Source organism: Coturnix japonica, chromosome 18 (genome assembly GCF_001577835.2).
Source record: "Coturnix japonica isolate 7356 chromosome 18, Coturnix japonica 2.1, whole genome shotgun sequence".
Lineage (NCBI taxonomy): Eukaryota > Metazoa > Chordata > Aves > Galliformes > Phasianidae > Coturnix > Coturnix japonica.
Genome location: NC_029533.1, coordinates 9,068,548 through 9,095,375, shown reverse-complemented (window position 1 = coordinate 9,095,375; position 26,828 = coordinate 9,068,548). Strand labels below are relative to the sequence as shown.

The window sequence follows — 26,828 nt, the reverse complement described above, 5'->3', positions numbered from 1 at the left end:
GCTCCGCCAGCAAAGTGCTCTGTTGTTCTTGTCCCGGGTGACCCACGGCCAGAAAAGTCGGTGGAAGAGTTTTTCCTGAGATAGAACCAAATCAGAGCTCCCCAGTAACGGGATTATGGTGAGGACAAGCTTTGAGTTTCTGAGCCCAAACACGCATTGTGACATATGTGCACTTACTTGTTCAGAGGGCAGATCTGTGCTGGGGACAGGAGGTCTTACACCTCTTTGTTGTTTGTTTGTTTTTATCACGGACACTGATTTTTGTTTTCCTCTGGTTGCAATCAGCATTTCATGATGAGGTTGTGCTGTGAGCATATTTTATAGCTTTGATTTCTGAGATTCTCTGCAGCCAGTGTTGATGCCCTTGTTCATAAGATCTGTTGTGCATCTCCCATTGCTGAACTCTGGTGCCCATCTGGGCAGAGGGGTTGCAAAATGAACTGCTAGTGATCGTCCTGCAGGTCAGTGGCTGGGTGAGAATCAGGCCACCTCTCAGCCCACTGCTGGTGGCACCGCCTGGTTAATGGCCGTGTGATGTTTGAGACACAGGTTACCTTCTGGTACCACATTTATACCCCGGCTCCCAGCAGTGCCCAGAGTCCATCAGTCATTTGCTACAAGGAATGCCATGCACGCCAGCCCTTCTGCGCCTGTGTCAGTGCTGCCGTGTGCTGCAGGGCTCCTCTGGGTGCTGCCTCCCCCTTCCCTTGGCGTGCCCAGCTCTGCATCTCCTCACTGCTCTGTTTGCATGTGGTGGGGCACAGACAGCCAGGGAGTGCTGAAAGCTGTTAGTGAAGTGGTAACTGTGATAACTCATGTGAATAAGGCTTGAAATCAATTAATGACTCATAGAGCTCTGACAGATGCAGAAAACCAGAAGCAAGCAGCGCTGGTTGCCTTGTCAATTTCAGTCCTTGTAGCAAAGTCCGTGTCAGCCAAGGCACTGGGTTTGCTTGTAGGGTTCAGGGCGGCTGCAGCGTAGTGCTTGAGGCTGGGATTGAGCAGAGGGACATTGCTGCAGGGCAGGGAGCTGGGAAGGGAAGCGAGCAGGGCGGCGGGGTTCAGTGCTGTCAGCAGCGAGCCAGTGGCCGGGAAGGAAAGGAGGGATCCCGGGAAGCCACGGCCGTGCCCTGGGACACGCAGCATCCCCGTCCCCCATTGCTCTAATGGGATACCTCACGCAGAGAAGATTCTTTGCAACCTGCTCTACCTGGCAGTGGTGGGGGGCGGTGAGTAGGGGTCCCAGCTCCCACCCCCACTCCTTCCTCCGGGGCCGGGGTGTTGCGGGGCGAGGCCGGCCAAGCCAAGCCCTGCCCTCCCCGGGGCCAGGCGAGGCCAAACCGGGGCTGAGGAGGCCGGGCCGAACCGTGCCACGCACCGCCCCCACCGGAGCCGCGTACGGAGCGGAGCGGGAAGGTGGCCCGGCCCCCCCGGTTCTGCCATCACCGCACACATGGCTCCAGCCGCGCTGCTCGCAGCTCTGCCCCGCCGCGGGCTGCTCCTCCTGCGTGCGCGGTACGGACGGGGCTGGGAGGTGGGGGGGAGGGGGGGAGCTACCGGGGGCCGGGTGCAAGGTGAGGGGGATGGAGGGGACGGGGGGACTGCGGGGCCGTGCAGAGGCTGTTGGGCAGGGCGGTGCGGGGCCGGCGGGGCCGTGGCTCCGAGCTCTGCAGCTGGTCGGCTCTTGCTTTTGTTTAACGCTGCCTTTTGAAACGAGCTCCTGGGAAAAACGGCGACGGGAAAGCAATTGGCTTCGGAGATGCTTGGAAGGATTAGTTGAAATTCTGCCTCTAATCCTACCCGGAGGCGCGACTTCTAAGAAGTAGCAGGGTTCGCATGCAGGTAATTCTTTTCAGCTGCGCTGTGATGGGGAGGTACCGTCTCAACATCTGTTCTAAAGAGGATCAGGAGGGCAGCAGCACAGAACGCTGATTGCAGGTTGGACTCCAGCCCAGCGTTCCGGGTGAAGCTGGGTGGCAGGAACCGTGACTCGCACCGAGTATTGAGAATAAACTTTCTAGTAACGTGAAGACGCCTGAAATTCTGCTCTTAGCACTGAGCGGTACTTGTGCTTTGGGCAGAACCAGCGCAGGAGGGAAAGGCTCACACGGGACAGCACAGCCGGTCTGCTGGAATTGAAACCCGAGCACTCTGTGAACACTCACCATCCCTCTGACTAAAGTCAACAAACACAAAGTAATCAAACGGTGATTAACCTCGCAGCCAACTGCGCTGCGTTAAAGAGCAAAGAAGAGGTGAAGGCAGCGCCGAGCAGTGCCGGCTCACCACTCTCCTTGCAGTTGCTTTATACAAAAGACCCAGAACTCGTTGCTCTGGGAAGGTGGCCGTGTCAGATCTGCACGAATGAGGAGCTGCACGTGGCGGCCCGGAGCTTCCCCAGGTCCGAGCTCTGCAGTTGGGTCGGTTCCGATCCACGTGCGCGGTGCAGTGAGCTCACACCGCCCTGAGTGGTGATTCCTGCAGAGATGGGAAAAGATGAGAAATGAATCTGGTTATCTTATGTCAGCGGCTGTAAAACCTTGGCTAGGGTTAATCACACGCAGCTCCTGGGGCTGATCCAGACTGCTTTATAAGGTTTGATGGGTGCCTGCTGGGTGGGAGCGCTTTCTGGGCCGGCTGTGATCCGTCTGCTGGGTTGGGATCTGTGTGTTAAGGAGTGAGGATGAGGCCCCGGAGCTTTTCTGTGCGGGGGAATTTCTGGGACTCGCATGAAGAGCTTTTCAGCTCCTTCTCATATTGAAAACCAGCCCTCATACATGGGCTGTGGGGATCTGACCCCTGTGAGGTTCCCCCCCCCCCTCAGGGCCCCCACAGGCCTGGGAGGAATCGGGCAGTTCTGTTCTGCCCGCTGTGGGTGTCTCACCTTCACTGGCAGCAGTGCAGGGCTGTGCATGCAGCTCAGGAGGGCAGGAAATCACATGGATCACACTGTATCAGCTGGAGGGTCTGGATTTCAATTGAACATTCTCCACTTTTCTTTCTGCTTTTTGTTTTGTCTGCCCCGTGCTGAGGGAACATGTGAGACCAAATGTGTTTTTCTACCCGGTTGGTAACGGTTCCTTTGGGTTGTGTCCCAGGAGGGTCGCGGTCTATGAAAGCCTTGAGCAGCTCCCAGCACAGCACAGCTCAGAGCCTGCTGCGCTCCAGGTGACCCCGGTGAAAGTGCTCTTGCACAAGCAGGTCGGCTTTGCTCGCTGACCCCCAGGCTCACCTGACCCCGGCTGACCGAGGGAGCTCACTTGTTTCTCTGCGCAGCTGGTGGGGAAATGTGGAGCGTCACCATAGAGATGAGCTCTGCTTCCACTGGAACTGGAGGTGCCCTGGCTATAGGGAGGTGTGAGCATTGCAGTCTCCAGTGATACCCTGCAGTTTGTGGTTTCCTGCTCTGACAGTGCGAGGTATGGAAGGGGCTTTGCTAAAACTGCTCCACAGCAACATGCTGACAGCTCACCATTTCCAGAGTGAATGGCAGGAACTGCAGTGCTTTTTATTGCCTCCCTAAAAACACTCATCTGTGGATTAGGGAGAGCTTTTTCAGCTCTTATCAAAGGCTTTTCTTCTGTGGAGCTTGCTTTCATCTCCTGGCCTTTATATGTGCCCAGCCCAGGAGTTCTGAAACAAAAGACAATTCTCTTTTCTGCTTGTTTGATTATATCCTCCCTCCTTCTGGGGCAGCCCTCAGAGCCGCAGTGTGAACTGCTGTACTAAGCTGTGGGAAGTGGCTGCCTGAACAGAGCGGAGCTGTGCTACTATTGCTAACAAGGAGTGTGGAAAGGGTCAGGCTGTGCTGCTCTGCTCTCAGCTCAGCTGCACCCAAGGGCAACAGCTCGACTTGTGCCAGCCAGGAGGCAGAACCCCACTTGGCAGTGGAAGTAACCCCATGTTAATCTTGTTTCTCATGGGCAGGAAAGCAAGTTCTAGGTTGCAGTTAGCACAAAGGCTTTGCAGAGCATTGATCCCATAACAAATGGGCAAAATTTGATCTCAGGGTGATCTGTTGTTTTGTTTTTTTTTTCCTCTGCCCCACATCTGTGGACAAAGGGCAGTGCTGCAGAGCCTGAAAGTGCTGCTTAACCCTGTCTGTCCTGGGAATATCCCAGAGTAGAGGAAAGTAGGTGAGAAAAATAAGGAGAGGACCCAGCAGGTGCAGAGTGCTGGTAGGGCTGCATCCTGCCTGTTGGGTGGAGAAAGGCTCAGAGCAGGAGGAAGAAACCAGGGAGAAGAACAGCAGCACTTGGATCTCCCCCAAGGAGGCTGTGGACGCCCCATCCCCGGGGGCATTTGAGGACAGGCTGGATGTGGCTCTGGGCAGCCTGGGCTGGTGGTTGGCAACCCTGCCCGTGGCAGGAGGGTTGAAACTGGATGAACTTTGAGGTCCTTTTCAACCCAGGCCATTCTATGAATAGCTTCACGTTTGCTTGTTTCTGTGATCCTTCACAGCTGTGGTTTCAGAGGAATTTGCTGCTTTTCTGCTGATTGCAGCAGCTGGGAAAGTCTCAGTGATTTTAAAATGCTTTTCACTACTGCTCTGCCCACAGTTTCTTGCTACTTCTCCTGTTTCTTCTCCAGTTTGGCCTCCAGTATCACTTCTGTGCCCCTCGAGTACTGTGTCACACCATTCCTGCCAAGGCCCTTCTCTGCTGAAGCACCTCCCAGGTTGTCCTCCATCCCTGATGTCTCTGTTGTGGGCATGTCCTCTTCTCTCCTGCCAGCCTGCATTGTTGGCCCTGCAGCTCTCTCCCCTCGCTGCTCTGGTAGCTCCTCATTTTATTGCTGCAGTCTCCAGGGCTGCAAACTCTTTGTGGTTTTGCTCCTGGAGGCAGTAAAACATGTGCAGCCCACTTAGTGCTGTACACACAGATCATTTCCCTGCTAGGAGCTCTCAGTTAAAGCTCAGCTCCTTTGATCTCTCCTAAGAGGTTTTTATTCTTTGGGATAAGATTGTCTCATTCTCCACAGGTCTTTTTAGAACAGGTTAAAATGGCACAGCACCGAGTTTTGTTTAACTTTCTCAGCCATCTCTTCCCAGCAGAAGGAAGCCATTATAATGAACATCCCTGCCAAACATTGTCACTGTTTTCCTTCCAAATTATTTGCACTTTTTAATGTTACAATCTCTCAATAAGCTGCTGGATCCAAAATCTCTCCTGATATTTAGATACATTTGGAGTAGATTTCCCACCAGATGAATGAGAGAAACACTGAGCACTGGGCAGTGCATGTTCCCTGGTGCTGCTGCAGGCTCCTGCCCCATGGGTGAGCAGTGTTTTGGTTTCAGTCCTGTGCTGTGTGCCTGCACTGCTGCTGTGGGCATCTCCAGGCAGGGCAGCTGCTTTCCAAGAGCTTTTGGAGGTCATTTGGATCTTCAGGCACAGAATTGGCTGCCTGTGGTTCCCTTTAGGGTACCTGTGTCTTGCTGGAGCTCACCAATTCAGCTTCTCATCTCTCTTTCTGGATGAGGGAAATATCTCACGGTGGTTCTGACATGTAGAGATAAGTGAGAGCAAACATGTTTGTGTCCTGGGATCTTGCCTAACATCCTTCAGGGTGGTGTCTGTTCTTTTGAAATCTAAGGAAGATAATACCAGCTCTGACACTGATTTATCAGTGCTGGCACTGAACCACCTTCCTCATATTTATGTGGCATCTCACAGGAGCACTGGTCTTAACTCCACTGTAGTCATGTTCCTGCAGGTGTGGTTGGTATGAGGTGCTCTGCTTGGGGTGAGTGAGGGATGTGCTGGGATGGCCACTTTGATCTGGGGGAACAAGGAGGTGATGCAATGGCTGCGGGGAGGCCAGTGGGTTGGATGCTGCTGTGCTGTGATCGTGTGGTAGCTGACTGGAGTGCTGTCTGAGCTGATGCAAAGCAAAAGCTCTCTGCTGACTTCAGTGGGATGCATTGCTCACACCTCATGGGAATGAGCCACTCAGGGCTGATAACCGAGGCTGGAACAGCACAAGGGGAGGTTGCAAAGATGATCCAGGGATGAGTGGCTCAGACTTTTAGATCTCATACAGATACTGCTGGTGCTGCAGACGGGTTGATGGTTCCTCCAGACTGGGAGCACTGTAATGACTGGTTATATTAAAAAAAGACACTCTGCTGTAACCAGAGCCCTGATCTGAACCTCGTGGGTACGAAATTCTTTGTATCTTCCATTACAGCACTAGAAAGTCAATCGGGTGAGCTGGGAGGTGACCACCTGTGTAGTGAGTTGGTGTTATGTGGGGTAGGTCCTGAAGTGCTCAGTGCATTTGTGAGAGTAGAGAAAGCCCTGCTGGTATCTGTCTCACAGCTTCTTTTCCTTCACAGCGCCCTGCGCACAGGGACACTTTCTGCATCCCATAGGGTGACTGACAGCTATATCCAAGGGACCTTAGACATTCCACTTCTAAACAAAACTGTAGGCCAGTGCCTGGATGAGACAGCAGAGCGGTTTCCCCACCGTGACGCCTTTGTTTTCCACCGAGATGGAGTTCGGAAAACGTTTGCTCAGTTCAAAGAGGAGGTGAGTGTCTCATTCATGTCAGAGAGCCCAAACAGATACACTGGGACAGCAATTGGTGTTAATGGAGGAATCCAGGCTGGTTTCATTGGTTAGCTCAGGAGCAAGGATTGTCCTGTGTGGATCTCTGCACTGGCTCTGAGCCTGCAGTGACAGCACTGCCAGAGCGAACACCCAGTGGGTGAGTGCTGCCTTTGTCCTTACAGATCAAAGGGAGAAGACAGCGTCCATGAAATGATTACTGTATATTCCAAAATGAACTTTCATACTTAATACATCAGGTGGTGGCAGTAATTTCTATGAGCTGAGTCAGGATGTTTTCACCACCTGGAGCAGGCTTTAGCTCTTGTGTTGGTCACGTTGGTCTGACTTTCAACTTTGTCACCTCCAGTGGTTTTGGACTTCAATCCTGAACAAGTGCAGAATCTTAAAAAAACCAATAGAATGTTTAGAGAAGATATGCCTGATCCTGGCCAAGCCAGAGATCTGCTGCTCACCACCCTGTGCTGGGGCCTGGTCTGCACCTATTAGTGCCTTCCAGAGGAGGAGGCCTTTGGATCTTATTCAGCTCCCCACCAGGCTCTGCAGCTGATCCAGCCCCCACAGCAAGCACCACTGCCAAACCACTGAGCCATCCAAGCCAGTATCTGCCCACCCCCCGTATTCAAGAAATAATGGCAATGGAAGTCATCTTGCTTAGTAAGGAAATGAGCTTATCCTAGAAGGGGAAAGGAAGAAGAGGATGAGGAAAGCTACTCTGAAGCAATACCATCACACAGACAGCCCATCTGGGCTTCCACTTTGTGGAAGGATATCCACTGCCGTGTAATGTTTATGATCCTCAGGTGCTTGTCTTGCATTTTACAGGTAGACCAAGCAGCAGCTGGACTTCTGGCTCTTGGCCTGAAGAAGGGAGACAGGCTAGGAATGTGGGGTCCCAATAAATATGAGTGGGTTCTCATGCAGTTCGCAACTGCCCAGGCAGGAATCATCCTGGTAAGTGCTGGGGTTTTTATCAGTGTGTTGGGAAAGGAGACGGAGACATGGGAGTACAATATGGTGACCTGCCTCTGTGAGAACTTTCCTGTTGGAGTTTGTGTTAGGGAAGAGGGTTTCTGAGGTAAGGTTACTCTGATTACCCTTCTTGTTTTTCCTTCAGGTATCTGTGAATCCAGCCTATCAGGCCCATGAGCTGGAGTTTGTGATCAGGAAGGTTTGTATGGCACTCTCTGTTAATTCTACTTGATTTGTTATGAGAAATCATAAAAGCAGCAATTTGTTAAAGGAAATAGTAGGGAGATGGTACAGAGAGATGACCTGGTTAAACAAATAAGCATATTAGGAAGAGGCAAGGAGAGCCAGAGAACAGGGCTGGTGACGGCCATACAAAAACAAGACCACCATGCAAGTTCTTGCATTGTCTGGAAGGAAGTGGAGGATTTCTTGCTGCTTCATGAGATGTTTTTTTTCTTGCATCATCAGTCTGGAATTTGGTTGCTGGGCTGTAGTTTGAGTTGCCATTTCATCCTTCATTTAACCCTCTTATGGCAATATTGCCAGCATTGCTGCTGCAGTATCTTACGCTGCAGTGTAAGCCCAGAGCGCTGAAGGGGAAGAGCAGAATTTGCTTGTCTTCCATTCTGGTGCACTCCAGAGGGTGTTTATTAATATAAACTGTCAAATAAAGCAGTTTATTGGAGTAGATTTGGCCTCTTGATTTGATGGATCCTGGGAAAATAACGAGAGCAGCCAGTAAATAATCTATGTAAACAGTTTATTTGACAAAAATGTGTGTTTGGGAGATGAAAGCAATTCACAAATCTCGGTCAAATTCCACACATTGCTGCTTCTGCTGAAAAATAAATAGAGATTCTTGGAGTAATTCAAGTGCCTCATTTCAGGATTATGTGAATATAAGAGTTGAAAAGGAAATGCCTCAATTTTCAGAAGAACTTAAACTACAACGGGAGGCGAAGAACACTTGTGAATCTGTGCATCTTTTAAAACAAAAAGCCCCAAAGCCCCAAACCTTGGCTAAAATTGAGAGGCATTTTTTAGGTTTCTGTGTTGTCTCGAGGCTCCTCAAATATCCTTTTTTCAGATCAACTCAAATTCTTTTCTTATTTTGGGTCTGGGCTTTCTGTTGACTCCTGAAAGATCTGTCCTTTGCCTTCACAATGCAATGAAGAGTGTTGATACTTTGAGAGTAGGGAACCTCAGCTGCAGCTCTGCTTTCTTGCCCAGCTGGAACTGAACCTCCAGCCAAGAGGGCATCTGCTGCATTTTCACTTTGCAAAGATCTCTTATATGCTCTTCAGTGACTCCTTAATCTTGTATAGGATGGCTCTTACTAGGGAGGTCTATAAAAAGCTTCAGGTTTAGTTTGGTGAGTCAGGATCGTGTGCTTACATAGAGCAGCCATGGAGAACATCCCATGAAGAGCCACTGGAGAATCTGTGCCACGTGGGGTCACTGTGTCGTAGGTTCTGCTCTTCAGTGTGACCTGAACGTCACCCCAGTATGAGTTCTGATCACTTTCTGTCTCCCCTCACAGGTTGGCTGCAAGGCACTGGTGTTTCCTGCTCATTTTAAATCGCAGAAATACTATGATATTCTAAAGCAGTCATGTCCTGAAGTGGAACACTCCAGTCCAGGGGGAATAAAGAGCAAAAGGTGAGTTAGGAATACCTGACCTAGCACCCGTGTCCTGCTGTGTGTCATCTCAGCTGCACACAACACGCTGTAGTGGAGGGTGCTTTGCAGCCACTTAGCCTCCATATGGCTGTTTGGGCAGTTTTTTTCCTTGCTCCATTCCTGATGGTATATTTCCTTCTACCAGGTTACCTGACCTATCTACTGTCATTATGTTGGACTCCAAGTTGCCCGGTACCTTTCACATGGATGAAGTGCTGCAGGCTGGGGACAGCAGTCATATGAAGCAGTTAAGAGCCTTGCAGAAGACCCTCTCCTGCAATGAACCAGTCAACATCCAGTTCACTTCAGTAGGTGCTTCTGTTTGCTTCTTGCCTTGTGCTTGCATTCCTCAGCTGGGGCCCAGAAAAGGCTGTTAGATGCTGAGCTTCCTTTGCCTAATGCTCTTTTTGACCAAGCCCCGGCTTTGCCTTTTTCCACCCTCTGCTGCAGAATGGAGGAATTCTTCTAGGGGTTTCCCCTTTATACTTCTCACTGCTCAGCCCTTTGTCAAGAAGTGTCATGTGAATTTTCCAGCTGTAGTTGAGCCACTTTTTTTTGTCTGCTTTGGGACTGAGTGCTGATAATGGAAAAAATGAAAAATCCCATCTCTCAGGTCAGGAAAGGGAATGAAGAGATGGAGTGTAAGATTGCACCAGGATCTGTACCTGGGAGCTGGCCTCAAAGTGCACGCGCCCTCTGCAAAGGTGACCTCATTGTAGAAAGCTCTTTGCCTTTCAGGGGACAACAGGAAGCCCCAAAGGAGCCACGCTGTCTCACAGAAACATTGTGAACAATGCGAATCTAATTGGGATGAGGCTGGGGATCACAGAGCAGGTGGGTCCTGCAGTGGAGCTGGGTTGGGCTGTGCTTCCACTGCCACTGGGGCCAAACGTGGGGAGCTGCTGCTTGCTCAGCAGGGCGGGGTGTTGTGCTGTGAAGGGTGCTGAGGGATGCTGCTCACTATAGAGGTGTTGTGCTGGGGTGGGACGGAACAGGGGGGCTCTCAGGGCTCTGTTCTGCCCGGCAGTTCCTTGTGCCTGCAGATGGAAGCTCTGCCCTCATTTTCCCGTGTGGAATTGCACTGAAATTGCATTTTAGATTCACAAGGAGTTTTTGTTGTTTTATTTTTTTTTCTAGAAAGTGTTTTTGTAGGGGGTGAAAATGGTGAAATGAACTGCTCCTCATTGTGGTCAGTACACCCTGCGAGCAGTCACAGAGCTCTAGATGTGAGCTTTGAATTCTGCTGAGTGGGGCTTTGATTTCTTTTAAGTGACCTCATGTCACGCGTGCACTCCTGCTACTCTTTTCATGATAAGATCCTGTTGATGTTTTGTGTTTTTAGTTCCTCTTAGCAATAATGAAGTGCAAATCCTTCCTTTTGAAGTTCTGGAGTGGTTATTTCTCACACCATGGCTCTGATCCAAAAAAGCATTATAATAATAAGGAGAGAATGTTTCGATCAGAGCCTGTGGTGATTTTAAAAACAAAATACAATTAATAGCGTGTACCAAATCCCACATAATATTTCATATCTGAAACAGCTCCACCATGCTTCTCTTCTGGCACATTATGGCATAACAGTAAGCAGCACCAGCCCAGGAAGTCCGGCAAGGAAAAGACATTGTGAGAATCCAGAATGTAATTTTGATAGGAAAAACGTCCCAAACTAACGGTCATTAACGGCGAGAAGCATCAGCATAGCTTTTGTGTCCAATGGGAACTAAGTTCAGAATCCAGACAGTTTTAGATCAACTGGGAGAACTCTTCAGCTCAGGACTTTGAGCTGCAGTGGTGAGATGAGATGAGATGAGATGAGATGAGATGAGATGAGATGAGATGAGATGAGATGGGGTCCCCTGGGCCTGGATGAGCCCCGCTCCTCACGGTGCCTCCCCTTTGCACCCCAGGACTATCGCGTTTGCATCCCCGCGCCCCTCTACCACTGCCTGGCGTCGGTGGGAGGCTGCATGGTGGCGGCGCTGCACGGCTCCTCCTGCATCTTTTCCGCTCCGAGCTTCGAGGGGAAGGCGACACTGGAGGCGGTGTCTCGAGAGAAGTGAGAGCTGCGAGTTCTCCCTACGGAGCGTTCAGTGCCCGAGGGGTGTTTTCTGCCCTGCCTCCCCCGCCTGGCTGCTGCTGCTGCTGCTTCCTTCCCACCACAGCGTGGCAGCTTTGCTGCTCTACATGCTTTTACAAAGGCCCTTCAGGAGGGCACTCGGCTCTACTTGGGAGCTTCCCCTGAGTATAAGGGAACTTTGGGTCAGTGTAGAGATCTGTCTGCTTGGTTTGTTACTGCCGGTGTGTTTTACACCTGGCCCCCCACCCACTGCTTCAGCATCTACCCTGGTGCTATTTCCAGGTTGTGTTTCATGTGTACCTCGTTGAAAACAAAGGAGTTACAGATGTGTGTATGTATAAATGCATAGATGTACGTATATTTTATTTGTACATCTGTATGTGTGCACTGATGTGGGGCAGGTGTGATGTACCCCGAGTGCAATAGGAGCGGGGCATTGAGGTGTTTCTGCACCAGGCTCCAGCTCTGCAGCTTTGCCTTTTCTCCCCCCTTCTTGAAGATGCTCCTTCTTACTTGGCACGCCAACCATGTTCATAGACATGCTGTCCCAGCCGGACTTTGACTCCTACAACCTTTCAACTCTCCGGGGAGGTAAGTCTGACAACTCAGACAGAAAATGGAAAAACCCAGTGAAACTGAGTCTCTCTTTGCTGGCAGGTTATGTTAAGCTTTGTGAACAAATGACCGCTCTGCAGGGAAATGCTATGTTGTGTGAGCCGTTAATTTGGTGCTGAATTTCTTTTCCTTGGGATTTCCTTGAAGAACTAAGTATTTTTAGGGCTCTTCTTTCATCCTGAAGCAATCCAGGCAGGGACTCACCTGCTGCAGGCTGCTGCCATGGTAAACTGGGAAGCTGGATCACGCTCTGCTCTTCTGACCGTGAGCTACCACTGTGTGGCAGCAGACACTTTGTGCTCCAAGCCGGTGTGGTCTGTCAGCTATTCTGATATTCCTCTGACCCAAACTTTCCTGCCTGTTTTTAAAGACACTCATCTGACAACATATAACATGTACTGGAGGATTCTTATCTCAGATGCACTCAGCACAACAGCTGAAGCAGGGATTCTGTCTGCCCTTCTGGGGAAATGGCAGCAGAGAGGAGATGGTGCTGGAGCACAAAGAAACACCTCAGCAGATTTATCAGCTCTGTTAGGTGAAAAATGATCCTTGTCTCATCTTGTCATGCACCAAAGCCTACGCATTACTTTGCTTTCTCGCTCTGTCATCCTAGGGCACATCTGAATGGGTGGAAATGTGCCCTGTCCTCCCCCAGACAGGTGCTCCATTCAGGGCAGGAGGGAAGGCTTTTGGTTTTGTGGTGCTGATGGAGCATTTGTTCTGCAAAAATCTGTGCCTCTTTCTGCTCTCAATCTTCCCTTTTCTGGAACGGTAGCTTGGACTAAGTCTGTGCTATAGAGTTTATTTTCCTAACAAGTGAATTCTGCCAACCCTTAATTCATTCAGGCAAACTGGTTTTGCTGCAGCCTTTGCTTCTGTATCCGTACAAACAGAAAGTATTTTGACAGGAACCAGTGTATCCCAAAGGTCTCGCCAGCGTTTCAGTCTGGGAGTGCAGAACCTGCTGAGGGAAGAACTGCTCCTATGAATGAACACACAGTTTCTGAGATAGCCATCTTCTCTTTCTTGCAGGAATCATTGCAGGTTCCCCTGTTCCCCCCGAGATCATGAAGATGGTTTCAACAAAGATGCACATGCCGGAGGTTTTGGTGAGTTGTGTCTGCCGTGCAAAAAGCTGCAAGGATTGTTTGTTGTGTCCGAAACCTGAGATGGGGCATTTCTGGGCAGCAGCTGTGCCAGAGCTGTGGTGGTCAGGTGTGGTGGAATGTGAGTGTGAGGCCGGGCTGGGGAGCAGCCGTGCAGTGGGGCTGGGAGGGAGGCTGGAATCCTGCCTGCTGTCCATTGTGGTGCCTGGGGAGGCAGCCTGGGGAGGGACATACTTGTGGTGTATCGTAAGCTGAGCTACTGTTGCCGTATTTCAGATTTTGTAAACCCTTCTGTTTCTTTGCACGTGCTACAAGGATGAAGGATTTGGAGAGAGGAGTTTTTGGTTTGTTTTGGTGCCCATTTTGGTGCCCATTTTGCTGTGAGGTTTCTTCCACCATCTTGGACTGCATGCAGATGGAAAATCTCATGCGTGCCATGTGTTTGAGAGTCTGAACGTGGGAGTGCTTCAATCTATGCGTGTGGCACCAAGCATTGCTCTATCAGGACTACAAACTGTGCTGGAGCACATGTGCTTCCATGCCATCACATTTCCATGCACCCCCATGGTGTGGAGGAGCTGGGCCATCAGCCCGTGGGGTGCTGGGACTCTGTGACATTTCATTGGTGGGTCTGAAGATGTGCAGTGTGTCACAGATGCTCCCACTTGGTGTTTGATTCAGATTTCACTCTATCTCAGGTACCATGCAATGCTGCATCTGAGTGGTTTGTGCCTGAGGGGGAATGAGTCCAAGAAGGGCCTTTTTGTTCAATGGAAACAAATTCTACCTTAGTGCCACATTACTTGGAAATGTACTGTTGTGATGGATGAGCACATGAGTCAGGTTAGGCTGTTATTGTTGGCAGATCCAGACCTTGCCAGCAGTGGGACATATATAGGGATGACTGCATACTCTGGAAAGGACCAGGAGAGTCCAGGGCATCTGTCCTGAGCCGTCTTAGAGGCAGCCAGAGTTTTTTCCTGGATACAACACCCTTCATGAACACCACAGACAGCTTTGATGCCATTCCCTGGACTCCAACAGGTGATAGACACCTATTTTTATAGCAGGCCTGAGTTTGACTTCACAGAATATTTCCAGACATGACCACAGCTGCCTGGGACTCACATTAGATGTCACATGCTGCTGCTTTGTAGAAAAAGGGATGATAAGCCCCTCCCCTCAGGAGCAGTGATCCTGCCCGTAGGGTAAAGAGGATTAAGTCTGTATTTGTGCCACCAATCTCATGTTTCCTCTGATCCCCAGCCCTCAGACAGACACCGGGAGACTTGTTGAATTCATCTTTGCAGCAAGAGCTTTATACAGAAGATGTACATAAGAAAATATACAATTTGATTTCTATGTAGGAGATAGAGGAATTTTCATCCTCTTGAAGGTCATTTACACTCAGTTACAGAGGAATAAATATACATACATTTATATAACTCTTTAGGATTAAAAAACACAGTTAAGTTGCAACTGTGGTATTGTAACAGCCATGACAATAAACCACAGTCATCCTGGTGTCCTGCTGGATCCTGTGAGTGTGGGCAGGGTGAGGAGGGTGCTCCAACAAGGCAGCGTGGTGCACACCTCCTCCTCTTGGACATAAATACATCTTGGTAGACCCCACAGAGTGGGAGGGAATCCAGTCTTCAGCTTGCTTCAGTTCCAGGCTTTCCCCGTACTACTTCACTTAAAGATTTCTTTTCTGGCTTAGGGAAATCTCTGCCTTTCAGAGCTAAGGGCAGCTCTCTCTTAGGGGCACTGGTTCCTGGGCATTGCTTCACCTGCCATCCTCGGCCCTGGCCTGCAGGGATCCCCTCCGGGGGAAGGCAGAGGACTGCACAGGTTGAGACCAATTTTCCTGATGGAGCAGCTGGGGAAGAACGCTTCTGCCTTCCTACCTGCTTCCACTCTATTGGAAGGGGAGAGACAGAGACACACTGGTTGATCTGGGCTATGAGTTCCGTTGCCTCTGGGAAAGATGACTGTGCTTTACCGGCAGGATCTAGGTTAGCTCATCTTAGTATGGCCATGCAGCGTTTATTTTTTAAAATGCCTCTTTTAAGATATATAGATGTCGGAAAAGATTGAAAAGGTGGACTCCATCCTGCAGTCAGCAGAGAAGCGGGGATTCGGAGGAGGCTGGAGGTCTTCAGATATAACAGCTATGTTTCCTGACAGATAGGAGAAGCTTAAGGGAGGACTCAGAAGTCAGTAGTTTTCTGATGATTGGAGTGACCGGTCACCAGGACAGGCCATACCGGGTCCTGCTGGGGAAGAAGAAAGGAAAAACCCACATTTAGGGGCATTTTTAGGCACATCATTAAACTTGGAGCTTTTGTGCATTCGCTTTGTTGGTTTTTTTACACTCACTGTGTGAGTAAAGCCCGTAAGTGAAGCAGAAGAGCTGGAATTCAGGAACTGCCAGGCAGCCTTTCACCTGACATATGGCTCCTGGCCATTGAGCGAGCCACCGTGTCTCTGGAACCCTGAGTGGGAGCTGCTATCTGGGAACGCTGCCTGTGTCTCAAGGGGAGCTTTTATCACTTAAAATTGTGTCACCACACTGGAATGGGTTTGTGTGCTTGCGCTGCGGTTCTTACACCTGAAGATACTGAGCTTTGTCTTCTGCAAGGATGGAATAAATTTCTGAGAGAGAGTTGGGCCAAAGGTGCTAAAGGAAAAGCAGCTGCTACTGTCGGGTTTTCTTTTCTCCTAGAGGAGTGAACTGAAATTGCGATCAGGCAGGAGAGAAGAAGGCAAAGTATTTAAGTACTGTGGTTTAGAAACCAAAGTTTTTCTGTCTCTGGTGCAGAACTTTATCCGCCCTGTGTGAAATGACTGGTATTTCCATCCCTAATCCATACCGTCTCTGGCACTACAAGATAAATGATCACTTCAGGAAGCTCAGAGCTGCTGGCACAATCCCTGACATTTCGAGCATAAATTTATCTTCTCCATCCTGTTATGTGTCTCCTCAGGGAAAGGAAGGGGGCCAAATGGCCATAACTGGGCTTTGGACTTCAACCGAGTCCTTTCCCTTAGCAAAGGGCACAGCGATAGCTCTTGCTCACAGTGCACCACAGGGTCACTGTACTTTACTTAGCAAATAAACAAAGATCCCTTTCCCTTACACATTTTCAGGCTTATCCAAAGTGTTTTGGAACCTGTACAAGCTCCAGATCTAGTCCTGGGTAGAGCAAAAGAAGGATGGGGTGAGCTGATGACAGTTGTGGCTTTTCTTGCTACTCTTTCCTGTGCCTTTATTTCTCTTAGTGGTTTCCAGTTGTTGGAGGTGTTTGTGTGATGCTGTTTCACTGTCGGTGTTTGGGTTGGTGGATGTCAGTTAAACCCATTGCTCACAGCCCTGTCTCCTGAGTCACCCTCTGGCCTGGAGCGCCTTATTCAAAGAATATTGGCCGTCTGGATCCTTCCTGTTGTGGGCCATTCATTTGAAGGCACCAGCCCTTGTTTTTCTAAATACCTGAGTGTCTTGGATGGGAACTGTAGTTATTGAAAGGCAGGTGCTGGTCTGGGAACTGTTCCTTACGGAAGACATGTATTTTCATATGGAAGGTACGGGCTGGGAGGCCTGGGGCCAGATTCCTCAGCTGTGTCTGGCCCTGCTTTAAAAACCAGACGTGGGAGAAGCTTCCCTAGGACAGCAGGAGGAGCATCTCCAGTCGATTAGAAAAGCAAAGTCTGCATTATCCCACCCCAGGGCTGGCAGTGGGCTAAAGCCGCCCTTGATTTGACACTGAATTACATGTTTTGCCCTTCTGTGCCGTCCCAGGCCAGGCCTGTCATTAGGTCTGTGACTGCTTTAAGGGGCTGACTCCATCCTTATTGCTCCAGGCAGGTCTCTGCTCTGTGAGCCTGTGGAGTCCAGCACGGCCAGGGAGAGCAAGCAGCTCAGAGTGGGATTTCAGCTAAATCTCCATGTTAGTGACATCTGACACAGCACTCCCCGTAGCACTGGTGGCACTGGGGTGTGCTGTAGGTCCATGCAAGAAGTGGCTGCAATCTACTGCTAGGAAGTGGTTCTGCATCTTACGTGCTTAATGGCGGCTTCCCTTCCTGGACCTCTTGGTGGGCAGCTTGCAGGTGCGGAGGGCAGGGGTGTCCCTGATGGATTGCCCCCGGTACTGCGCCGGCGTGGAGCACGTGTCCTCCGTGCGGGTGCGATTGGCTTTCAGCCACCTGTGGGGAGAGCACAGCAGCTTACAGGGGGCACAGCCCAGCAGGCGCTGCGGCTGCAAGGACCTGGCGGGCTGAGTGCTGCCTTCTGCCATCTGCTGCTGCCCCTTGTAGCTGGGGGACCCCGAGGAGACCCCAAGGGATGAGGGGGAGGAAGGCGTGCGTGGCCCCGTACTTGCGCAGCTGTGCCAGCTGGCAGTTGCAGTGCCAGGCGTTCCTGGAGAGCGTCAGGGTCTCCATCTTGTCGAAGGGGAAGTTGCGGGGCAGCTGGGTCAGCCGGTTGTTCTCCAGGTGGGCGGTCTTCAGGACGGTGACGCCGGCAAACGCGTTGTCTGCAAACTGAACAGAGAGTTTATGCTGAGCAACACCGAGATGGGGAAGGGGAGATGTTCTCCTGGGTTCAGAACCTGAGCATTCCATGAGCACGGAGGCAGCAAGTGCGTGAGCAATGGGGAGCCCTGGTGGGAGCTGCTGGGGCGGGAGGTATGCAGGGTGCCTGGTAACAGTCTCCTACCTGAAGAGAGATGCAGCCCAGATCCACATGGGACTCTCTTTGAAGCTACATTCCTAAATAAAGGAAAAGCGGGCAGCCCTCTTTATGTTCCGAGCCATACATCTCTGTTCTTAATGAAGGTATTTTCTGGGTATATCCCTTCCAAGGCTGGACACCCGCCCAGGGCCGCTGCCTTCCCTGCCATGGGGCAGCTGAAGGAGGCAGTGTTTGTGGCGTCTGTGGGCTTTGGCAGTGCCCAATGGCTCCGAGTGGAAAGTTACACTTGGCATCGGAGCGGTGTAGAAATAGAGGCAGGTTTCCAGCACCTCAGACTCCTGTTTTTTTCTCATTTCCAGGGGGCTGTTTGCAAGGGGTGCTGCAAGATCCGTCTGCTCTTGATTAATGGGTAGGCGTTAAGGGAGAGCTCAGGCTTTGTGTGGCTGTGGACTCGACTCCTCAGCCCTCCCCTATCTTTTCCTTCAAGCTTCATCTCCATTTTTTCTCAGCCAGCAGTTACTCAGATTGGAGAGTTTCTTTTTGAAAGCAAATCTGTCAACACAAACTTTCTTGGAGGCGACGCATTAGAGACAGGGCTGCTGGCAGAGCCTCCCCTGGCTGTGACAAACCACTCCTCCCCCTTTGTCAAAGTGGGGAAGCCTTCTCAGACCTGTAGAAAGGAGATTCACCGGGTCTGCCAGGAGACCCTGTGGGTCAGGACCTGCGCTTCCCTTTCTGGTGAGCTCACACGCACCGTCACACTGCGGGTGGGACCGTGGGGCTGCGGCCAGGCCCTCTGAGCTGAAGGACCTGACAGGGAAACGCGCTATTTTAAGCTGTGAACTTCTGCTATCTTCCAAATTAAGCAACATTGGATAAATTTAGAGCTTAGCTAAGAGACTCCCGGAGTACTGTAGCTGTTGGACAGTCAGCACTGCTGGCCTCTGTGAGCTGATCTCAGTGGGCTGTGCTGCGCTGATAGCGGAATTGCTCTGGGAGATGCTGGCTGTACAGCAGGGTTAGGAGCCTGACTGCCCTGGCCCTGCTCTGATTTGGACAGAGGGACACTGTCTCAGCTGCTTGTTCCTCTCCCGGCCCCACGAGGATAAGCAGTGCCTGCTGGGAACAGCTGCTGTGCTTCCTGTCACGGTGTGCATTTGTTAAGGAATTGGTGAATCTCCTGTTGTTTAAATTGAGGGTTACTGTTGTAATTTCTTTTGCGATGAAGAGAGGGTGCATGCAGAGCTGGCAGAGCTTAAATACTGACTGGTTGCTATCGAACTGCTGGGGCTGGTGTCAGTCTCCACCCGGGCATGCTGTGACTCCAGCTTCTGAATTTCCTTTATTCCCTGTGGAAGCTGGTGTGATCTCTTTCTGATAGCTGTTAACATCTTTGTTCTTTTACAGATAGATGAGACTGTTTGAGTTGTTCCTTGTTACTAAGAAGTTCCCTATTTCATCCCACACATAGAGTACACTTGCACTTACTGGGTGTTGCTCTGCTTTGAAATGCTGCCTTGCCTGGATGGACTTTGTTTTTGGGTTTCCTGGCAATGTGTCATGCCAGGGAAAGCTGTTGTTCCCTGCAGAAGATGCCCCCCTTTCCAGCCATGTTGGGTGCATCTCAGACGTCAGGCTGCCATCAGGTGCTGCTCATCTTACACTGTGCTAGTTTGTGTTCTTGCACTTCTACCTGGCATTCAAGAGGTCCTAATGTGAGTCATTCCCTGAGTGTGATGCTTCTGCCTATGGATGATGCTTTCTCACAGAAAAGAAGGAGGTTTTTTTTCCGGGATATATGAATGTTCCTTCTCCACTCTGGTGGGAACAGACCCCCTTTGTAAGATGCTGCAAGAGTTGCTTTTGAGAGAGCATCAATAAACAAACCTTTCTTTATAATGTGTAAAGTTGGAAGGCATGGGGGAGAGGTGAAGATGAGCATTCACGTGTCTACCTGTCTGCAAGGCATGAGTGAGAAACTGCTTTTGCTCTTTGGAATCTCCCCCTTCCAGACAGCAACAGGCAACTCAGTTCTTCAGTCCCTTGTGTACTGGGCAGATGCCTGGGGTCTGGGATGGTGGAAGGTTGCTGATTGTCCTGGAGCACCCCAAATACTTTCTTAATGACTGGTGTGAGCTCCAGCTTTGGAGCAGTGCCTTTCCAATGAGCTTGACCAGCCCCAGATAATTTGGCTTTGCATAAAGCAGCCCACCAAAAAGGGGTAGCAGAGCTCTCACCCCTTGCGTGGGCTACGTCTGGCTTTTTGCAGCTGGCAGGTGCCTCACTTCATGCAGAAACTGCAGGCCTGGATCCCACCCCTCTGCAAACTGCAGGAGGGGCGATGAATTGGCAGGTTTGTAAAGGAGGTGAGAATTGAGCCCTGTGTTCCGTATACAGAGGAAAGGCAAAGAGAAAGGACTCACCTTTTTCAGTTTCATGTTGTCCAGGTGGAGGGTCTGCAGGTAGCGCCCAAAGGACTGGAAAGCGTTGTCTGGAATCACCTCAATTGGGTTGTGGGAAAGCTTCAGTTCCTCCAGCACTCTCAGCTTGCTCATTGCACTCACGGGATAGCTGCTCAGCTGGTTCTTGTCCAGGTGGAGGACAGCGAGGTTTTCGACATCCTCCAGGGCCCCAGGCAGGAGGTTGGTGAGGGAGTTGTCGGAGAGGAAGAGCCAGCGCAGGTCTTTAGCACCACTGAAGACCCCTGCTTTCAGCTCCCGGATTTTATTGCTGCCTAGGTGCAGGATAAAGAGATTGACAAGAGGAGAAAGGATCCCTTTGGATAAGTCTGGGATCTTATTCTGGTCCAGGTACAGGTAGGTGAGCTCAGAGAGGTCATCGAAGGCTCCTGGCTTTATGACACTGATCTGGTTGTCAGTGAGGTAGAGGTAGACCAGGCTCTTGAGCCCTCTGAAGGCTCCGGTTGAGATCTCCTTGATCCGTGAGCTCTGGAGATGAAGGGACACCAGCTTTTTCATGTCTCGGAAGCCATTGGTTGGCAGAACGGGGAAGTTGTTCTTCTGCAGGTTGAGAAGCCGTGTTTGCTCGGGCACCTTGGGGATCTTCTTCAACCCAGCGTTGTCGCAGATGACGTGCTGCAGGTCCCCGCCATGACAGTGGCAGCTCGGGGGACACGCTTGCACAACAGAGATGAGACACGCCAGTAGGCCGAGGACACTGAGGAAGCAGCCCGACCGATTCATGGTCAGATCTGGAATCAGTGTGGTGGGAAGAGAAGAAGCGGGAGGAGGAGGGAGATGGGTAGGAGAGAGAGAGTGACTGGGTCTGCAGCATGCTGAACACAGCCCTATTTATAATGTTATTAAAAAGCAAAATCCCTTCCCACAAACCACAGGCAGCAGCCAGTTGGAAGCAAGTGGCTTTGGGAACTTACTGTGAGCTTAACCCCTTGGCACCAGGCTAAGGAATGTCCTCAGTCCTGCCGGGCTCCGCTGCAGAAGTGCCTGCGCAAAGGTAGTTTTCCTCTCTGCAACGGGGGGGCAAATGGTCAAGAGGAACAAATGCAAACCTGCTCCGTGAGAAATCTCTGATCCCTGCCAAGCCATGCAGGGCCCGGGTTTGCCAGTGAGGGGAAAAGCAACCTATTTTGCTCTAATGGAAGCCTTGGGATGCCTTGGGATGGCACAACAAGGAGCACTGCTGCCCTTCAAACTAGCCTGTGCTAAAGCTTTCAGCCAGCTCCTGGGCTGTTGTGGGGAGATGCACCTTTTCCTGCTGTGGTGGAGGAAAGGTTCTGCAGGATCTTGTCTTGTTGATTTCAAAGGAGTTTGCCTGAGAAGGGGCTGGAGCGGCTGGGGGAGCCATGGGGTCATGCCAACGGGCAGCAGAGCTGTAGCTGCTATTGCAGTGCAGAATTTTGGTTGAAGTCCTTCAGCTCTAGATGGCACCTGGGAACTGGCCAAGAAAGGGGAGCAAAGATGTTGGTGATTTCTGCTGCATCTTCCCTATGGAGGTGGGGCGTGGTAGATCCAGGGCTGGTCACGGTCAGGAGATCTGCACGTGAAGGGAATTCTCAGCATGTGGCACCAAGAAGCAGAAGCTGTTGTGTTCCTTTGGGGGATGGAGCAATGGCAGAGCCTGCCCGGGAGCAGTGAGGCACAGGCTGGTGGGTGTGATACTGAGAGAAGTGCTAGGTGGTGGTTCTTACTGCAGGACTGGCTTAGGTGAGGTGGATGGCAATGCCTGAGGCTCTCGGGGTGAGGCTGGACAGAGAAAGTCATGGGCATTGGAAAGGGGATGGTGAAGCTGCTGGAGCAGGAGTGGGGCCACGCTGGTGCATGCAGCAGCAGCTGCAGGGAGTTGTGACATGGAAGTGTGTTAGCAATGCACAGGATGTCCCTCGCAGATAAAGCAGTTAAAAGCTCCAGTGCCTGCTCTGGGGAGTGAGAAGGGAGAGATCCAGGAGCTGCGGGGTGGGGTTTGGATGTGGAACATTTTGAACTGATTTCCAGCCAGTTCCTGGCTGTAGCAAACAGCTGAGAGCTGAGCACATAACTGCGAGCTTGTTGAGATTTCTGCTGCTGAAGCTGGATACAGAGCCCCAGTGGAGCTTTTGCAGAGGCGAGACAGTCTCAAGAAAGGGAGGAAATCCAAGGGCTGACTTAGGACACAGACTGGCTTATTCACAGAGATTTCTGGGTTTTTCCATTGTTGCAAGGAGGAATTAGCCAGCAGCACTGAGCATGCTCCAGATGGTGTTATGCAAACTGCCTGGCAGCCCCAGCTCCGAGCAGCAGCTGTCAGTTTAAATGGTGTTTTCAGTGCATGACTTATCTGGGGAGAGAGGGGGTTTCTGGGGTGTGAATGAAGGTTCTGATGAACCCTTGGGGCAGATGGGGTTGGCCACACGATGATGTCATGTGGGACCTCAGTGCAAACCAGGCCATGTCGCTCAATATTTGTCTGTCCTGACGTGCAACACCCTGCTATAGAGCAGCTGAGGCCTCACCACCACTTCAGCGTGAAGTCATTCCTCCTGCCTCGCCCCAGAGATGCCCAGCTGTGGGACCGCCAGGAAATAACGGTGAGAGGTGTCTTTGTTTGCAGCAGTTGGGCACGAAGCACACACTGCGGGCAATGGAGCATCTCTTTTGTCAGCATCTGTGAGGCAGGTAAAGAAGGGGTTCACAGAGATCAGAGATGTCCCTGCAGTGAGGGCTCCCTGGTGCAGCAGAGCTTTGGTGGATGCTGTTATGCTGGGCCCTGCTGTGGGGTGGCAGCAGGGCAGGGCTGCTGGGGAAAAGGTGTCTGCCTCTCAGCTCCATTTCTCCAGGCACAAATGTGGAATAAAAGGAAGTTCTTTCCCTTAATGGTTTTGATTTCCATGCCTCGGTGAGCAAATTCCTGTGGCGGGAGCCGACTGGCATCTGCTGTGCCTGGCACCTGGCCTGGCTGCCGGAGGGGCCCCTGGGCTCCGAGCTGCTGGAGTTTGGAGCTGCTGGAGTTTGGAGCTGCTTGCTGACAGCCTCTGGCCTGCCCACACTGGACTTCACAGCCCAGGGATGACTAAGGCTGGCCATTGAGCGTACAGTGATCCTCAAAAGCTCGCCCAGGTCCTGCTCATGGCTCGTGGGTGGCTTGCTGTCCGATGCTGACAATGGCAGCAGTGTTGGTGCTCCTCCTGCAGGGCTGGGGAGCATCCAGCCCTGAACCCCACAGCTACCCAGGGACCTGCACTGCTGGGATGGGGCAGAGGAGGTGGGATTCTTCTGCCATCCTCTCTTTCTTAATTGATTAACAGTTAGCAAACATTCCCTGTGCCTGGTAATTGGCAGCTGTTGGCCTCCCCTCCTCTCCTTCTTGGAGACGTTGTGGGCTGAGCAAATAAATACAGGTTTTGAAACTGTATAAATATAGACTTGGGGTGTTGCTTTGGTGTTGCAGGTCAGAGCTGTTTTGATACAACATTGGAAATGGTCTTTTCCATGCGTAATCTTTATTTTTGTTGGTATTAACAGGTACTTTTGTTGGTATTCTGGTGTACTGAAACTGCTACTCATATACTATTCCACGTGAAAATATTCTGTTGCTTGCTTAACCCTGACTCTGCAGCTTTGAAGGGGATCCAGATCTAGTTTTGTACATCAGTGCACAGCAACAATCACCCCCTTGGGCTCCAGGCTGCCTTTCTGGCTGGAAAAGGTGGCTCAGACAGCCTGAGGAATTGCCCTGGTGGCATTGGCTGTCCCACATTTGCAGCTGAGCAAATGTCTCTGCCTGGTGTTGGTAAGGGAGCAGGTGGGAGAAGGTGCAGGTGAGGCTCTGCAGTGTGATATGGTGTGGCACGGAGCAGTGTTTGAAGAGCCAGAGCAACAAATGGGGTCCAGGTGCTCCATCTCCAGGCAGTCCCAGAGAAATCCCCAGCTTTCAGCAAAGTGCAAGTAACCCACCAGTAGCAGTGGCATTTAGTGCTGAGTTTGGGTCCAACTTACTGCTTTTATTCTATGTGCTCAAAGGATTCCTTTTGTGAGGACAAGGACCTGGCCTTTTTGTAGAGCTGGATGTGGTGGTGGTGGGTGCTCCTCCTTCCATCTGATGGTTTTCTTCCACTGTAGCGTGGCCTCCACCCATCGATACGCTGCCAGTTTGGCTCCAGTTGTCCACCCACTCCTCTCCCATCCACCCTTCCCTTCTCTCTGATCCCAGTGACTGCTGCACGATGCTCTTGGCTTCTTCCGTGTAACCTGCCCTGCCCTCACCGCTGCCCCAGCCATGCCGTGTGCACCCTGCAAGCCCAAAAGCCCCCAGGCAGTTCAGTGAGCTGGGCAAGTACGTGGCAAAGCTGCAAAGCTACGGGAGTGTGCTGTGAGAACATTTAAAATGGTGACTTTGTGTATGGCATGAAAGCAGTGAGATCCCAGACGGCCAGCCACGTCCCCAATGGGACTGAGCTCTCCATGTCTGTCTGCATGTTGCCTCTGCACCCAGCATTTTGGACAGCTTCCTTCTCTGACAGCTTCAGCATTCAGATTCCACCAGCCCAGTGTTTTTCCTCCTTTGCAGGACCTCTGTCTCTGTGTGTTCCCTCTCTCCTTTTCCTTTTAGTTCCACTTTTCCTAAATGCATTGACACCCCAGCACAAGGGACGGTGGAGTTAATTATGCACAAAGACCTTTTCTGAAGCGATCAGTCAGTAAAGCACCAACTAACTGCTCGTGCCTTTGCCTGTTGCTGCTGGGCAGCGTTTCCAAAGTGCTGGCAGGGCCAGGGAAATATTTGCAAACCCTGAGATTTCATGTGAGCCTGAAGAAGGGAGGCAGGTTTAACCCCAACCTGCAAGGAGCAGCTCGTGCAGCAGTGGCTGTTTGATGGCTGGGGCCAGTTTGGTCCGGCCCAGGCAAGATGTGCTGCCATTTTTGCATTGGTCTCCTGGTGAGGCAGAGCTGTTGTGTGCAACGACACAAAGCCAGCGCTTTGGGCACCTGGTATTTTTGGGATCTTTTAAAGTCTCATCCAAACTGGGGATATTTGGCAGCTCTTCGTGTGGGGAGAAATGCCAGTGGGGTGGCCACCCCTGGAGGTTTGTCCTGTAAAAGCTGCTTATTTGTGTCCTGGCGCTGGGACACAAAGATGGTACTGTTGCTGTGGTAGGAAATGAAATCTCGTGTGACACGGGCTGGATGGGCTCAGCAGCTGTTTTTGCAGCAGCAAAGTTGACCTGGAGGTTGAGGAATATTCCAATACAACTTGTGGTGGTGGGTCAGCTCTGAGGCAATGAGACACACGGCCCAGAGGATGGGTGAGCTCAGGGATGGTGGTGGTGAGCAACTGCGTGAGGAAAGATAGTGGCTCGGTTAAGAACAATTTGCATCTGGCTGCTGAGGAAAGGGCTTTGGAGGGGATATGTGAGACAAAACACTCCGCGTGGGTTTGGGGTAATGAGATCCATCCGGCCTGTTACAATGGGCAGGGATCAAAGAGCTGCTCGGAGTCCCTCAGCACATCTCTTGGGTTGTCAGGCTGCTTTCTGGTGTTCATTATGCCTCTTTGAAGTCTGAAAATCCCTATTATTTCATGGTCAATTTGCTTCTCTTTTCTGAGGCCAGTATTGTCTTCAGCAAAGCTCCATTTCTGTACATTTAAGTCCAGCAGTTCCAGGCCTGGCATCGTTCTGCAGTGCGGCACAACCGGAGGGTGCTGACGAGGAGTGTGAAGCTCAGCGAGGCCCTGCTCAGCCACGACCTTCCCCTCCAGGTCCACCCAGTGTAACCCCTGGTTCCCAGCGCTGCCGTCAGCCTTCTCCCCGCAGCCTTTCACAGCCGGGCAGGGAGGGAAGGGCTGTTTTTATTGCCATTGGGTGCTCGGGAAAACCGACGAGCACGGAGCTGATGGACCTCGCTCCAAGTGCTGCAGTAAATCAGTGTCACGGTTGGGATGAGCCCAGGGCCCTCAGTGCCCCCACTGTACCCACCAGATGAGCCAGATTGCTTCCCAAATGTTTGCTGAGCAGACTGGACTGCGATTGTTTTGATCTGTCATTTTTAGACGCTGCCTTCTTCAGCCTGTTTTGCCGATGCCGCAGTGGCTGCTGTTCAAACAGCGCCAGCAGGAAATGTTTTGGAAATGTGCTCTAAAAAACAGAGTTCTGTGAAGATGTGCTTTTTATTCCCAGTTTAGACAGACTTAGGGTTCACAAAGAATGAGTCTCTTGTCAGCAGCAGCAAGCAAGGCAGCAGCTGGTCCTGAAGCTGTCCTTGTCACTGCTGAAGGCAGGGCTGCTGGGTGCTGGGGGTCATTGCAGCCCTCACGGTGAAAAAAGGCTTTAAAGTCGATTATACTCTGAACTTTCATAGCTCCTCTCAGAGCCAGGAGTCCGAGCTGGGCTCCCTGCCACCTTTAAAGCTTTGCTTTGACACTAGATATAGCTCCAGTGGAAATTATGGATCTGATGCAGAAATTATTGGGTGAGGTTTTCTGGACTGAAATGTAGAGAATGACAAGGCTGGATGAGCATAAGTGTCCCTCTGGGCCTCCAGAACTATGAATCTTCATGGATATCTCTGGACTTTAAATCAGTTCTGTGGAAGCGTGGTTTCATCCCCTGCTGGAGTTGAGCAAAGGAGCCCTTGGAGGAACTGCCACGCGTCGGG

At 51.3% G+C, this 26,828-nt stretch overlaps 2 protein-coding genes across 5 annotated transcripts in view; one reads left to right on the top strand and one right to left on the bottom strand.

The window, feature by feature from the left end:
* Positions 1-10: 10 nt before the first annotated feature.
* The window catches only part of ACSF2 (acyl-CoA synthetase family member 2), a 31,654-nt gene continuing 4,836 nt past the window's right edge, over positions 11-26,828 (top strand). The window contains exons 1-10 of one of the 3 annotated variants that reach the window (XM_015880214.1): positions 11-118; positions 6,338-6,533; positions 7,398-7,526; positions 7,690-7,743; positions 9,085-9,203; positions 9,370-9,532; positions 9,963-10,058; positions 11,132-11,280; positions 11,801-11,892; positions 12,952-13,028. In XM_015880214.1, coding sequence (XP_015735700.1) covers positions 7,458-7,526; positions 7,690-7,743; positions 9,085-9,203; positions 9,370-9,532; positions 9,963-10,058; positions 11,132-11,280; positions 11,801-11,892; positions 12,952-13,028 — 819 coding nt within the window. In that variant the 5' untranslated portion in view covers positions 11-118; positions 6,338-6,533; positions 7,398-7,457. Of the gene's footprint in view, positions 119-1,379; positions 1,516-6,337; positions 6,534-7,397; positions 7,527-7,689; positions 7,744-9,084; positions 9,204-9,369; positions 9,533-9,962; positions 10,059-11,131; positions 11,281-11,800; positions 11,893-12,951; positions 13,029-26,828 lie in introns of those variants that run through there. The other 2 variants (XM_015880215.2, XM_032448216.1) reach the window with 2 other exon arrangements.
* CHAD (chondroadherin) lies at positions 14,318-21,032 on the bottom strand. Of its 2 annotated transcripts, none has more exons than XM_015880218.2 (4): positions 20,142-21,032; positions 17,404-17,567; positions 17,086-17,231; positions 14,318-15,301 (listed from the first exon to the last, which is right to left on the bottom strand). In XM_015880218.2, the coding sequence occupies exons 1-3, from the start codon at positions 20,919-20,921 to the stop codon at positions 17,090-17,092; spliced, it is 1,086 nt and encodes a 361-aa protein (XP_015735704.1). In that variant the 5' UTR covers positions 20,922-21,032; the 3' UTR covers positions 14,318-15,301; positions 17,086-17,089. The 2 variants fall into 2 exon arrangements, with proteins under 2 accessions (XP_015735704.1, XP_015735703.1); XM_015880217.2 differs by having other exon boundaries at positions 14,318-15,298; positions 20,142-21,027.

Bases quoted from the DNA above. Each gene is read 5' to 3' on its own strand.
- CHAD (XM_015880218.2), bottom strand. From the start codon at position 20,921: ATGAATCGGTCGGGCTGCTTCCTCAGTGTCCTCGGCCTACTGGCGTGT. The intron at 17,568-20,141 runs GTGAGTCCTTTC...CTCTCTGTTCAG, and splicing joins ACAACATGAAACTGAAAAAG to TTTGCAGACAACGCGTTTGC. The intron at 17,232-17,403 runs GTACGGGGCCAC...CTCTCCCCACAG, and splicing joins CAGCTGGCACAGCTGCGCAA to GTGGCTGAAAGCCAATCGCA.